Below are 14,667 nucleotides of genomic sequence, written 5' to 3' on the forward strand. Positions count from 1 at the left end.
CAAGAATTATTATTCCTGGGTTTTATTCACTAAGCTACCCAACTTTCTTCATGGCATGATGTTCCATTTTTGGAAAATGTTCACGATTAAACCCCTTATAACTAAGTTCTTGCCTGGTGTCATTGATTTTCAGAGGATTTTCCCCTCTTCTCAGATCTGCTTGGTAGAAGGTGGCAGAACACTTTTCCACAGAGATCAATCAGCAGTCAGTCACTGGCATCTCAATAACACACACACACACACACACAGAGGTTTCTAAGCATTTACAGAAAATGCTTGCTGAAGCACCTTCTAAATGTAGCTCTTGCACTAGTTAGAGAGATAGAACTAAAAGAAACATTAAGAATTATCTGTGATCATAAAAAAACAAGCAAAGATGCTTTAGTAAGCAATTATGGCCGCAGTGCATGCTGTTTTGTGCCTTTTCTACACTTTTTACAAGTTACCTCACAGAAAGGTGTTACTGATTTGGAGTGTTCCTATTAGTCACAACAAATGTTGATATAAAAGTGAGTAACCTGAAGCTATTCCCATGTTCAATGTGTTAAATATAGCAGAGACACGGAAGTTCCCTGTTTGAACAAGTTATATGATTTGCTTCATTCATGTCTGGATTATTTTGTGTGTAGGAAGTGAAACTGACTTTTACATCCTTTGTTCCTTGTTACAAAGTACTTTCAGTAATGCAGTAATCAGCTGCATATCAAGAGTACTTCTCCACAACTAGGACAACATCCAAGCAGTGTTACTTGTTCCCTTTTCGCAGGATACTAACAACTGGGAGTGAGTGAGTTAAATATCCTTTGGAAGAGTCTGAGTCCTGGCACCGGAGAGACCAGTGGTCCTTCTAAGCGCAGTCACTGCCTGATCTGCTGGGAGCTCGGCTCTGGAAGAAAAATAAGTCTGGGTGAGGTCAGTACAAGTATCCTCTGTACTCCAACAATAAGTAATCTATAATCATGCATTATGTTTGTGATGTTTGAAAGTGCTGAGCACTTTAAAAGTTTAAAAAGTAACTTAGCAAGCCTAAAAAACAATGCTTGAGCAAATCAACTATGTATAAATACCCTAAAAGAAAAACTACTTTGCACTTTCTTTGAGACTGTAGGTATACAAAGTACATAGTGTAATAACTGGAAAGCCAAAACACACTGCAGTATCCAGATGTCAGCAGCAACAGGCTGGTTGCAGATAATGGGAGTTGTAGTTCTCAAGAGCTGATGTTATCAATAATCTGTTGCTGGAGTTAGTTATATGCTTTTACCATGTCCTTACTGAATTTACTATGCATACGCGGATATTTGCATAGCACAATGTATAGAGAGTGTCTCTTACAAATGCCCCCAGGCCCCTAATGACTTGTTCTCTGTCCTTGCAGACTCCCATCATGGCAGGCTGCCCAAGGACCCTCCCTGTGCAGAGAGTTGCTATATTTGGAGGAACTCACGGCAATGAATTATCTGGCGTCTTTCTAGTTAAACACTGGTTAAAAGAAGATGGGGACATCACAAGACCCGGCATGGAGGTGACACCATTTATTACGAATCCAAAGGCTGTGGAGAAATGTGTAAGATATATCGACGCTGACCTGAACAGAGCGTTTGATCTGCAAAATCTTAGGTAAAAGAGAATACTTCCTGCAATATATATTTTATGCAAAGTTGGCCATTGGCTTTCGATGTTTTTCACTAAGTAAGCTTTTTTCTTTTGAATGTTTAACATAAAAGGCTTTTCTCTCTACATTTTCTAAACGTATAATAATCCTAACAAACAAAACTGCTACATCCATTAATTCTGGAATGTGTATTTATTGTGCTTATGTAAACAAAAATTAGCTTACTCTTTTAAAAACTGGACAAAAGATATATTATTCTGTAAACAGGGTTATTCTACAGCAGTACGTGGGGTTAAGTAACCTCTTCTGAACCCGTGTGCCAGCTCTGTGTTAATAATTTTCATGACAGAGCAAAGTCAAAAAAGCAAATATTCTCTGGACTACATGTGAATATACAGGCATTTCTTTTTCCATATCCGTTTTCCTTTTGTTATAGTTGAAAGTCCATGGCTTGCAGTGAAAGGTTGCGTTGACTCTGTTTATGCTGTTTTTATTGTATTGCTCTTTAACTGGAATTGTTATTTTTGCTGTTATCTTATCAGTACTGTGTCCTTTGAATAGTTATTTGGGTCAACTAGGTTGCATTCATATCAACTTTGTCCATACCTGGTCTAGTGTAGTAGCTGCATAATTACCGTATTTGCTCGATTATAAGACAAGGTTTTTCCCAGAAAAAACTTCTGAAAAATCGACCACGTCTTATAATCGAAGTCGTCCTGTAATCAGACCTCAGACCATCCCCTATGATACCTCCAAATCCCAGCATTCTCAGCCGCATCTCCGCATGCACCAGGGGCGAATCCCAGCATCCGCATCTGTCTCCGCCGCCGTCTACACGGCCAAAACACCATCCGCTGCTTCAGCATCCTCAGATGCGGCCGGATCACAGCATCCGCCGAAAGCTCACAACACTACTGTTGCGCGGGTCACATGGGTTGCGCCGCTCTCACCTGACCCCACTTCGATTTGTAAATTATGTGCCATATCCCTGCCTATAATTCTATGCAAATCAGTCCTACCTGACAGTCTGTGTTCCTCTTCACAATTTTTCCCATGATTCCCAGGGTGTCTTAAGCGTGACTGAGAATCATGAGACATGTTGTTCCTATAGATGTGCTATTCCTATCTGAGCCACTGACTGGTGAGCAAGAAAAAAAAAACCAAAACACTCTACACATGCAATAAGAAATGACAAAAACAGTGGTTGGTGGTTAGGTTAGTCTTATATTCAGGCATTTTCTTTTTTTCCCCAATAAGATTCAAAATTTGAGGGGTTGTCTTATAATTAGGTAGCTTTACTACCTTATATAAGTTATGGTTTAGTTGACTCCCACTGTCCAGTTTGACTTCAGATGCAAAGATTAGAATTTGGATTTACCTCCTCCGTTAGAATCCTTGAGCTTTATTTACTAAAAGGACAGATTTCAGGGAAGTTTGCAGGAGGGCTACGGCTTCAACTCCTTTACTTAACAGTCGGCTCACAGAACGCCAACAACGTCAAGCTTCTCCAGCATAAAGGCCGGAGCTAGTTCTGCAAAATTCTTGGTTTAATACAGGGGTGTCCAAGTTTTTTTCTGCAGTGGGCCACTTCATCAGAATTGTATGCGTGCGAGGGCCGCACTCATTTTTCACTGTGAGAAAATATGGCCTTTAACAAAATATGCAGATTAAAATAAAGTAAATGACACAAAACCTTTACTTTTCCTCTCACTGATTTCTGGGCCTAGAAAGTTTTGTGACAACAAATTCAGGATAATTAAAAATTAAATAGTTCTATTTATTCTAGGGAATAATATAATATTATATAATATTTAAAAATAATACTAAAAACTCAGTTTTAATAAAAGTAGGTAACACACCACAATTGGACAAAAAAATTAGCAATGTGACTTGGCATGATAGGAGTGTGATTGCTAACAGCAATCACACTCCTATCATACCCAGGCAACCAGTAAATGCTGGTACCTGGGCATGATGGGACTGTGCTTGCTGTGATTACTGTTAGCAATCACACTCCTATCATGCCAAGTCACATTGCTAATTTTTTTGTCCAATTGTGGTGTGTTACCTACTTTTATTAAAACTAACACACCACAATTGGACAAAAAAATTAGCAATGTGACTTGGCATGATAGGAGTGTGATTGCTAACAGCAATCACACTCCTATCATACCCAGGCAACCAGTAAATGCTGGTACCTGGGCATGATGGGACTGTGCTTGCTGTGATTACTGTTAGCAATCACACTCCTATCATGCCATGTCAGCCAGTACATGCTGGTACAGGGTGGCTGTAAGTGATGTGCAGACCCCATATTGCTGGCAGCATCAATACACAAGGGGGGCAGCTAGCTAGGTTTCAGCATGTACTGGCTGACTTGGCATGATAGGAGTGCGATTGCTAACGGCAATCACAGTCTCATAATGCTTAGGTTTCAGCACTTACACATCCATCCAGTAAATGCTGGAACCTAGGCATGATGGGACTGTGATTGCTGTTAGCAATCACACTCCTATCATGCCAAGTCTGCCAGTACATGCTGGTACAGGGTGGCTGTAAGTGATGTGAAGACCCCATACTGTTGGCAGCTAGCTAGGTTTCAGCATGTACTGGCTGACTTGGCATGATAGGAGTGTGATTGCTAACAGCAATCACAGTCCCATCATGCCTAGGTTCCGGCACTTACACATCCATGCTATCATATACTCATTCATTCACAGATTCATTCCCTCAATCACGCATACTCATTCAAACACCCTCCCCACCTCCTTACCTGCACTGCAGCTCCTCGATGCCGCTCACAGACTTCAGCAGGGGGCGCGGCCTCCCTCTGCGTTCTCTGGTGCTGCACAGGAAGCAGGACTGGAGCAGAGTCATATGATGTCACGTGAACTCTGCTGGGTTCCGCTTCCTCTATGCAGTACAAAAAACCCTCCCACAGGTAAGTAGCAGGGCTCTTGTTGTAGGAGGGCTCGAAGTGCGGCCCCCGTAAGATCGGTTGCCCTGGCTGCCGATCTTACGCGGGCCGCACCTCGAGGTATTGCGGGCCGCATTTGGCCCGCGGGCCACATGTTGGACGCCCCTGGTTTAATATGTAAGGAGGCTGTGCAGAAACCTTGTTGATTTACATTACCCAGAGCCAGCCGAGGTTTTCATGCAGCAGACGCTCACTGGAGTTGCCACTTCATAATGTATATTAACCCCTTCACGACCTTTGCCGGTTCAGGACCGTCATGACATGAAGGTCACTACATGACCTTTGACGGTCCTGAACCGTCAAAAAGTAAAATAAGCTTAGAAAGTGATCAACGATCACTTTCTTCGCTTAAACGGCGTTACTGTAATGCCTCGATGTCGAGGCATTCAGTAACGCCGAGATCAGTATCGGGGGCCATGTCTGGCCCTTCCCCGAGGCGTCAACAGCCGCCATACATTGTATGGCGGCGGACGCCCATTTTTGAAAGCGTTTAGGAGGCGATCAACGATCGCCTCCTAAACTTAAATGGTGTCGCTGGAATGCCTCGATCAGGAGGCATCCAGCGACACCAAACACTTACCTCTGGGTGGGCTGTGACCGCTCCGGAGAGCGGTCACAGCCGCAGCTGCCGGTGTTCTTCGCCATCAGCAAGATGGCGGCCGCCCTGTAAAAGAAACAAACAAGTTTTTAAAGTTTGCTAGATGGTCTAGAGAACTCTGGCTCCACTTGCAGGTTGAATACAGGTACTGCATTCAACCATGCAAGTCAATGGAGCCCAGCTTTCTAATCACAATGTGATTAGTAAAATATAAAAAAAAAAAAAAATATGGAAAAAAAAAAAAAATATGGAAAAAAAAAAAATGGAAAAAATTAAAAGTGCTAACATTTAAAAATAATTATGCAGTGATGTCACTAGATGAACCATCCAGCAAAATGTGTAAAAAAAATATATTAAAAAAAAAAAAAAGTATTAAAAAAATAAAATAAAAAAATAAAGTTTATTATTTTGAGCAAGTGCTAAAATTTCTCAAAAATCTCAACAAAGAGTTAAAATAAAAGCACTTCAAATACCCAAGGGGTGTCTAATATAAAAAAAATGGCTGATGGGGTAAATTGGAGTGGCTGAGCTCAAAGATAGGGCATAGGTACAGACTTTCCAAAATGGACAAAAAAAGCGCACTTCCCAAATGTGGCATTTTAAATCTCAAACAACACGACAAATCCATGCATGTCGGGTATCACTGCACTCAGGAGATGTTCCTGAACACACATTGGGGTGTTGTTTGACAGTGACATATACCAGAACCTGTATATCTATAACTAAAGTACAATTTGTGTGAAAAAAAAAAGTGTAGTTGTATAATTGGTGCATGGAAAGGGTTAAAACAACAGCATTTGGAATACCCTGGGGTGTCTAGTTTTCAAAAATATATGGTTTGAATGGGTTAAATTGAGTTAACCGGCTTCAAAGATGTTCCAAAGAGGAGATGGAGGCAGAATGACCAGATTTGTTAAAAAAGATTTGGAAATCATAAAACGCTGCTTGTACTTATTGCCCTATAACTTACAAAAAACAGCAAAAAAACATAAAAACATTGGGTATTTCTAAACTCAGGACAAGTAGTAGAATCTATTTAGCTAGTTTTTTTTACTTGCTTTTTTAGGTGAGTAAAAGATTTTTCAAATAAAAGTCATAAAATGTGTTTTTTTTCAATTTTTCACCATGTTTTTTTTTTTTTTTTATAGTAAATAAGATGATACGATCAAAATAATGGTATCTGAAGAAATCCCATCTTGTCCTGAAAAAAACAATATATAACTTATGTGGGTACACTAAATGGGTGAGGAGAAAATTACAGCTGAACACAAGCACCACAAAAGTATTAAAACAGCCTCGGTCCCACAGGGTACAAAACGAAAAATGAGCCCGGTCCTTAAGGGGTTAAAGTAAAGGGGTTGAAATCACAACACTCCCACAGACCCCCCCCTCCCCCGTTATCTATGCCTTTAGTGAGTACACCCTCACCAGTAAGTCATGTTTCTAAGGCCCGGATATGTACCTGTGTATTCTCAGGCAACTACATGGTTGTTTGTATAGATGAAAGGCCCTTTCACCTGCTTAGTTTTAGCAAACATTTAGATATGACTAAAAGTAAAGGTAAATTCCTAACCATCGTATTATTTAAATGATCAGACACATTTTGACACATTCTCAATTATTTAAAAAAAACTTGACTAAAACGATTGCATTTGATGCACTGTGACTGAGGCTCATTCACATGTAAACGTTTAATATTACAGGAAAGAAAACGCTCCCAACTTGCCATATGAAGTGAAACGCGCTCAAGAAATCAACTCCATATTTGGACCAAAGGGCAGTGTCTGTGCATATGATGTGATCCTCGATCTCCACAATACCACCGCACACATGGGTGCGACATTAATACTTGAAGATTCATCAGATGATTTTACAATTCAAATGTGTCATTATATCCAGGTAAGTGTATCTTAATGTGTCCCTTGTGTTTGGATCCATGTTCCCTGCTGTGTGTGTATGTCCATGCTATTTATCGAAGAAAATGGCTACACCCATGTTAGTCAGTGACATTTTGTTTGACTGACAAAGATGTACACTTGCATAAGCTTTCAGGGAACACAGAAGTTTCTTTGTCAGATGGAATTCTCAAGTTAAGTGCTCATCCCCTCTCAATAATACCACATGCTGTAACGGCCTCAAAGCTATCCCCTCAGTATCTTGACGCACCTTATTTTTAAAGCATTATTATTCTAATTGAAGACTATTAAGCTCTCATTTTGTGGGTCATACCTTTAATGAACGATCCCCTTACTTTTTTGTGATTGATTACATTTCCATTTGTTATGTGACTCAGGGCTTGACAGACCCTGGGCGCCAGGTTACCATTGCAACTAGAAACCACTTCCGGGCACCCAGGGTTTTGCAGGGCGGCCATCATGAATCCGGTGTAGGGGGTGCCGTAAGGGGTCCAATGCGGTCACATAATGCACGCTATGCTTCACCGTGCACCTGCAGGTGTGCTGGATTCACAATTGCAAAAGATAGGCAGCGGCATGGCATGAGAGGGGGAGTAGTGCGTGTGTGCCCACTATAGTGTCAGAGTCGTGTATGGCAGCATATAGTGTTAGAGTGTGTGTGTTATTGTTTATGGCGTCAGCATGAGCATAGGATGTTAGTGCTTGTGAGCATAAGATGTTGGCGTGTGTGACTTTATGATGTTAGTGTGTAAATGTGTGTTAATGTATGGCAAGGCTCGACAAATCCCAGGTGCCAGGTTGGGTAATATATGAAAAGAAAAACATGATTGGGGGGAGCTTGATCCTAACTTTTGGAGGGCTCCTAGATCCAAAACAGATTTGTTGATCCCTGATATAAGTTAGCATTTAACTTTTAAGAAAGGTTGCAGTAAAAGTTAAATAGTTCTTTGGTAAACCTCATTCACCGCTGGCTGCGTGAAGATTTCCTGGTTAGCAAGTATTACGACCTCCAGCAGGCTGACATTTGCACAGCTAGCCTGCAGTCAACTCACAGTATTATTATTATTATTTATTGTTTTATATAGCGCCATCAAATACCGTAGCGCTAAGTACTAAGGTAGTACTAAGATCATAGGACATTCATTTTAACTCGTAATATTGTAGCTTGAATTGGTAGCTCACACACCTGCACAAAGAATACCTACAAAATACTCTCATATTCTATGAGGTTTTTATTTTTTAGGAAGGACACAGGTTTATCCTGCAAAAGTGCTAAAATGACCCGCATAATGCAATTATTGGGTGGCTTTTAAGAGTTTTCTCTGATTTAAATATGCATTATGCCAGGCTTAGACTGGCCATTCGGCAATCCAGCTGGTCTTCAAGAGCTATGGCTGATTTAAATCGCCAATGCAACTCTGTGTTTATATATATATATATATATATATATATATATATATATATATATATATATATATATATATATATATATATATATATATATATATATATATATAGGACCAATGAAGCGCTTGTTGCAGGAGACGCTCAATAGCATTGGCCATTCATAATTCATAGTACCATCAGGAATATAAAATAATAAACTTTCCCAATACTTCCTCCCTAACGAATAAAGCATAATTGTGTTGCAGGGTTTCAGAATGTGTATCATTAAGGAATCGGTAATATAATCAAGCAGAAATTAGAATCATCATCTGTAGACAATTTAATTAAGGGGTGATATTGTGTTGTTGCCAAATACATTTCTTTCTTGTGGTTTGTTTTTGTCTTATACAAAATCTGTATTCAGTCACAAGTACAGATAAACCAAATCAATACATTTAGCTGTATACAATATTAAGTAAATTGCGAATGTGTTTTGTGGTTATTGTTATTATGTTACAGAACGCCATGGCTCCACTGAAGTGCTCAGTGTTGTTAATTGACAATCCTGGTATGAAGTATTCAACAACTCGCTCTATAGCGAGACATCCCATCGGTACGTTATCTCTGTATGCACGGCAGTACAACGCAGTGCGGTGTCAATCGTACTACAACTCATTAAAACATATAATCTCATGTCATATCAGTTTGCTTTTATTGTATCATTAAGTACATTTATTTTTTATTTCTAATTATTGAAAGTTGAATATTTTCAATTCAAATCTTGAATTCAGATGTATTCTCTGGGAAAAAAGGAAAATAATTGATTTGAACGTTTGTGCTGAATTGAAAGCAAAGAAGAAAAAACAATGTAACCCAATCTACGTATATTTTATTGTTAAAGATATTGTAGTAAATGCTTTTCCTGGATGCAGCATATTTGTATAGTCAGTAGGATACGAGTCAAAGTGTAAGTATGTTTTGTAAGTAGGGAAAATTAAAGTTTTACGTGACCCCGGGCACTTCCTGTTTCCTGTTTTCCCGGCGCTTGCTTCGGTAAAGCCATGGAGACTAAGGGGCAGTGTTAGTCAGAAGCACTGAAAGTGAAGCCAGAGCAAATACATTGACACCATTTGCGGCACTGATATCTATGGGTTTGCGTTACACGCAGCGTCAGTTCATGCTGTGTTCTAATCTATAAGAAAAACTAGCTTGACAAATAACAGATGCTCACTGGTAGTTTAATACTTGTATGAATCATGGAAATTATAACGTTACTATTTATGCAACTTTTTGCACACATACTTTGTATATGTATTCCTTAAAACCACAGGACAATAAGCAGAGAATATAAAATTATTGTGAACATTCCCCGTGGTGGCTTACCACGTCACATTGAACCTGTTCTATTAAATAAATAAAAAAAACGTTGTAAAGGCACCCATGCCCCAGATTTATATTCGGGGATTAGTGAAGCAAACGGCATTTGCTTTACTGTTTACCTGATGTTTACAACAGACGTTGGAAGTGTGTATTCAAACTCTGACACTGCATTTCTACTGAAATGTATTGAGTGGATGGAGGAATGGAGGAAAGCAACTTTTACTATTATGTTTGAATGATAACGAAAGAGGGGACTGCATGTGACTGTTAGTTTTGTTTCGACAGGTGTGGAAGTCGGGCCTCAAGCACACGGAATTGTTAGAGCCGATATTCTAGATCTGATGAGGAGGATTGTGAAATATGCACTTGACTTTGTGCAGTATTTCAATGAAGGTATTGATGGCTTTCTAGACACTAAATTAATATAAATTTCATACAGCTGCAGTAGAATCTGCAGCTGCCGTCCTCCTCCACATGGCTCAACAATTCTTGCCACTGAACAGACCCCTGCCCCCAAAGATCACGAGCCAGCACTGGAGCTGGTATATGGCCTGCAAGGAAAATATAAGGGGGCAAACGGATATGGGGGGATTCTGCACCCCCCCCCCCCCATGAATTTGCAGCAGAAACACCATAAATATTTAAAGATGTGCAGATGTCATATGCATTAAAGTGCATATAATGGCTGGAGTTTACCCTTAACATAGCAATAAAAAAGTGAGAAACAGCAGTTCCATTTTATATTTATTTCTATTTAAATTACAGGCCAACCACTTCTTATGCCTTTATAATATATGATCCCCATGTTCCAGCTTCAGTGAGTTTGTTGGAGCCGTATTAGTTATATCCATTAAAAAAACATGAGAATCTGCTTCCACCGCACGCAAAGACCATGTACCGGTGTATGTACCGGTTACTATTGCCTCTCCTTTTCTTCTAAGTGCTATCTTAAAACAAATTTGTTGTGTTTCCCATAGGTAAGGAGATCCCAAAATGTAGTATGGATGTGTACAAAGTACTGGAAAAAGTAGATTATCCTAGGAATGAGAGGGGTGACCTTATTGGCGTAATTCACAGAAAACTTCAGGTATGACTTGTTATCTTTTGTTTTGAAGCGATGCAAATATATGATGATTTTCTTATTGTTTCAGGGTAATAACTACAAGTAGCTGCTGCTGCTAAAAATTCCTTGTCAAGACACTCATTTACATCATCACTGGGAGGGTAACTTCTCATCTGGAATAAGGGGGCTGGTGGAGTGGGCCCTGCATCCTCTTCAAGGGACAGTTTGATTTCCCATACAGCCCCACCAATGGTTAATGCATAAAAATGGGGGTTGGTGCGATTTAGTAATTTTCCAGAATCTGCTAGCGTCTTACTTAAGCGATGCACCAATATACATCGGTCCAGAATTGAATTTTCATTTTGGTGCATCCCTAGTCTTACGTCCTTATTTTGAAATGGCCATATTTGAAAGAGTTCAGGCTCCCGTCTATTATCACGTTCACTTTCATAGGAGAGAATACAGAGATTTGTAACATTGATTCATCAGAGCTATTTCTGTTTTAATGCAATCTGCAAGCTTTGGGATAAGACCCCATACCCCGCCATAGAGTTATAGAATCCGTTATATCTACTGTTAAAATATAAAGGAAGTATTACTGGCTGCTCTTCAACTAGTCAAGTAGTCAATAGTTATGTTTTATTTAAGTCACTGGAGTGTTAATCACTGCCACGTGCAGCCCTCGGATACACAATACTAGATGCGAGGTCCTGTTGCATCTGTCAGTGCTGTACAATGCATTAATACAAAGCAACTGTTCAGGACGTGTAGGGTTAAGTCCTTTAATGCTACTTTGCGGTGCTTTTTAGTATAGTCTATGAAAAGCCAGAATCAATGTAGGCGTACACAAGAAAGAAAATGGTGCGGATATTAAAACCAAACACGGGGCTTTCGTCGGGGTATTACCGTTTGCCACCATATCCAAAAGTCGTTTTTTTCTTTGTTAGTAGAAAAGCCATGTTGCTGGTGCAAAGTTGCTTTGTATGTTTTTCTCTGTATGTAGCAGTTTGGAGCATTTTGTACCAGCTAGAAAAATAAATCTTTTGAATTCATGTCTGGATATTAGTAGAGAATGCAGCAGATATTGTGGTTTTATCAACTGTGCCAAGTGGGAGAGATTTTGTTTAGCAAACAAAAAAAAAAAAAGTTTATTAACAAAATGAATTTAATTTGTGGTACTTGTGTATTATCCAGCCACCACCTAGTGCACTGTCTCATCGTGTGTCCTTTATTCACGTACGCCACAAGAAAGGGAATGACAAAGTGCTGCCAATGGCTGAAGCGCAGCTCAGAGGCTCTCCAGCACTTTAATACATTACATACAATTCTGGGTGAAACGGACAATAGTTAATAGAATAGATTAGAACTATTATTGGTCAAACCAGACGGGTTTAGTTTTTGTTAAAGCCTTGGGTATCTTAAGCCAACTTCTATAACATACATGGGTATGTGGCGCGCAGATAATATACCACATACGTGTTTGTGAAGAACGTTATTAGAGCACATAAAGGTGCTCATATATTTGTACCCTTCCAGAAGAATAAAAAACTAGCAGACACAACATAAAAAATCACTTAAAGAATATACACACGATCAAGATATGTTTTTACCTGTAATTCCATATAGCTTACCGAGTGGGTGGTAGATATTAGAACAGCCGCCCAGCAGAAATGGTAGAGGCTAATACAACGATAGAATTTTGAAACGTGTATGGGGTAGGCATAAAGCTATTCTGAATCTAAGACAAGACAAATGACTGATTATGTCTTTATATCCAGAAAAATGGGCCGACTGGATGGTTTCTAAGTTTATAGTTGAGAATGTATCGCTCTCATTGCATTGCTCTGTTGAATGTAATTGTGGTATATTGATCAATAATTATTAATAATAAAAGTACTTTTACATTTGAGGTACAAATGAGGACAGATTCTATTTTTACAGATCTTGCAGAATTTGGCCAGAGTAGTGTTTACTTGAGGAAACCATGCTGGCTCACGCAGGGAACGCTTGTTCTTAATAGTTGAACCGAGGTCATACAGCATGTTCCGTGAGGACTGTCAGAAGCAGGTGTTTCGTCATCTGAGTCGGCAGACTTTCAGTCGGTATCGTCGGCTTAGCCTTCCTTGTAATAAATAGTTTGGCAGCCGGCTGGAAAATAAAACGGATCCCTGGTGTATGAAGCTATAAGTGGGGCTTTGTGTGAGCGCTTATTCCCTTTACTGCTGGGTCAGCCTGTTTGCTAAAGTATGTTGTTTATGATTAGTCACTTTCAACATGGTTTCCTCTTTTATCCATATAATTATGTACCGGCCAATACGGAAAGCCATAACTTCAGGATACCGCACTATAATATAATAAAATCATTAGTGTATTTCTTATTAATAAAATCATAACATACAATAGCATTTTATATTAACGACACTGCTGTCTAATAATGCTCATTGTTATTACATGATCTATTGTCATTTAAACACCAGGTAGTCTTTTGCTTCAGAAAAGGTGAGCTTGGGTGATTTTTTTGATAGCTTTCAGTACAGTCTTGTAATAAAAAAAAAAAACCCCACCGCTGGTCCGATGTTCAGAATCTCACATGAGCACAACATGACATGTCAATTTTATCAGTTTTACGGATCTCTATGTACTAAATAATGAGCCCTTCCTTCATGACAGGGGATACAAAAAAATCAGGCTAAGTTTGAAATGGTGTGCGTTATGAAGAAGCTCTTTACGTATTTATTTTGAGGGCAATATCAGATTACAATATTTTTCCAGATCAGAGCAAGATACTTTTTATTACTACTTTTGTAAGCGTCGGCATTAATACTCTAGTATATACCTTGACTTTTTATTTTTAGGTTGAAGTTCATGGTGTTTGATATGGAGAGAGAAACAATTAAAACCTATCAATCTTTTTTTTTTTTCTTTTTACAGGACAAAGACTGGCAAGCACTCAATCCAGGAGACCCCATCTTTGTAACAGTAGACGGAGAAGTCATAACATACGACGGAGAATACACTGTATATCCGACATTTATCAACGAAGCTGCCTACTATGAAAAGAAACAGGCCTTTACAAATACACAGAAAGTAACATTAACCGCACAAGCTCTTAGATGTACATATGTAAAATAACGCCATGTCACAGTATTTAAGTCCACACCATTTCAGGTTACTTATAGCATTATTTCTTATATTTTGAAGGAAATCAGAGGAAAAATAATCACGGTTTAACCAGCGTACCTCATAGAACTGTACTGGAAACTGTAGGCCATGTAAACAAGTTTCTTTACCATGCCATAGGAAGGGTGACTTTTATTGGCCATTATATAAATGAACTAGTTGACTACTCAATTCAACAGGTTTAACCCCTTATTAATAAATCATATGATATTTATTTCAGGAACAATCCAAAAGCTCAGAATGGTAAATACTGACTGGGTGAGTGAGGTTGGAGAATAAAAAGTAGAAAGTTTGCCCCACATTTACTGCTCACGCTCAGAGATGAATTGCTGATTAACATTCATTTGGGTTGTCAGGCAGTATGCCAACCTTCACAAGAATGACTGGGCAGGAAAAATAACCCACTTTCTACCATGCGATTTTATGCAAATATAGAACAAGGCAAATAAAAAGTAAATAGAGTGCATAAACTTTTCTTTTTTTGTAGATTTTTAATACTGTACTGCAATAACTTACTCAATAAAAACTTTTAACCGAAGAATCACAGAATGT

The 14,667-nt window shown here is 39.1% G+C and overlaps 1 protein-coding gene across 1 annotated transcript; it reads left to right on the plus strand.

Moving 5' to 3' along the window:
* The first annotated feature begins 1,387 nt into the window (after positions 1-1,387).
* LOC149286057 (aspartoacylase-like) lies at positions 1,388-14,067 on the plus strand. The gene is made up of 6 exons (XM_089494402.1): positions 1,388-1,620; positions 6,894-7,089; positions 9,012-9,105; positions 10,158-10,265; positions 10,850-10,959; positions 13,867-14,067. The coding sequence occupies exons 1-6, from the start codon at positions 1,388-1,390 to the stop codon at positions 14,065-14,067; spliced, it is 942 nt and encodes a 313-aa protein (XP_089350528.1).
* The last annotated feature ends 600 nt before the right edge of the window (positions 14,068-14,667 follow it).

This window comes from Sceloporus occidentalis, unplaced genomic scaffold (assembly GCF_023333645.1).
Source record: "Sceloporus occidentalis isolate IW3139 unplaced genomic scaffold, rSceOcc1.0.p SCAF_72, whole genome shotgun sequence".
In the NCBI taxonomy this organism is placed as follows: Eukaryota; Metazoa; Chordata; class Lepidosauria; order Squamata; family Phrynosomatidae; genus Sceloporus; species Sceloporus occidentalis.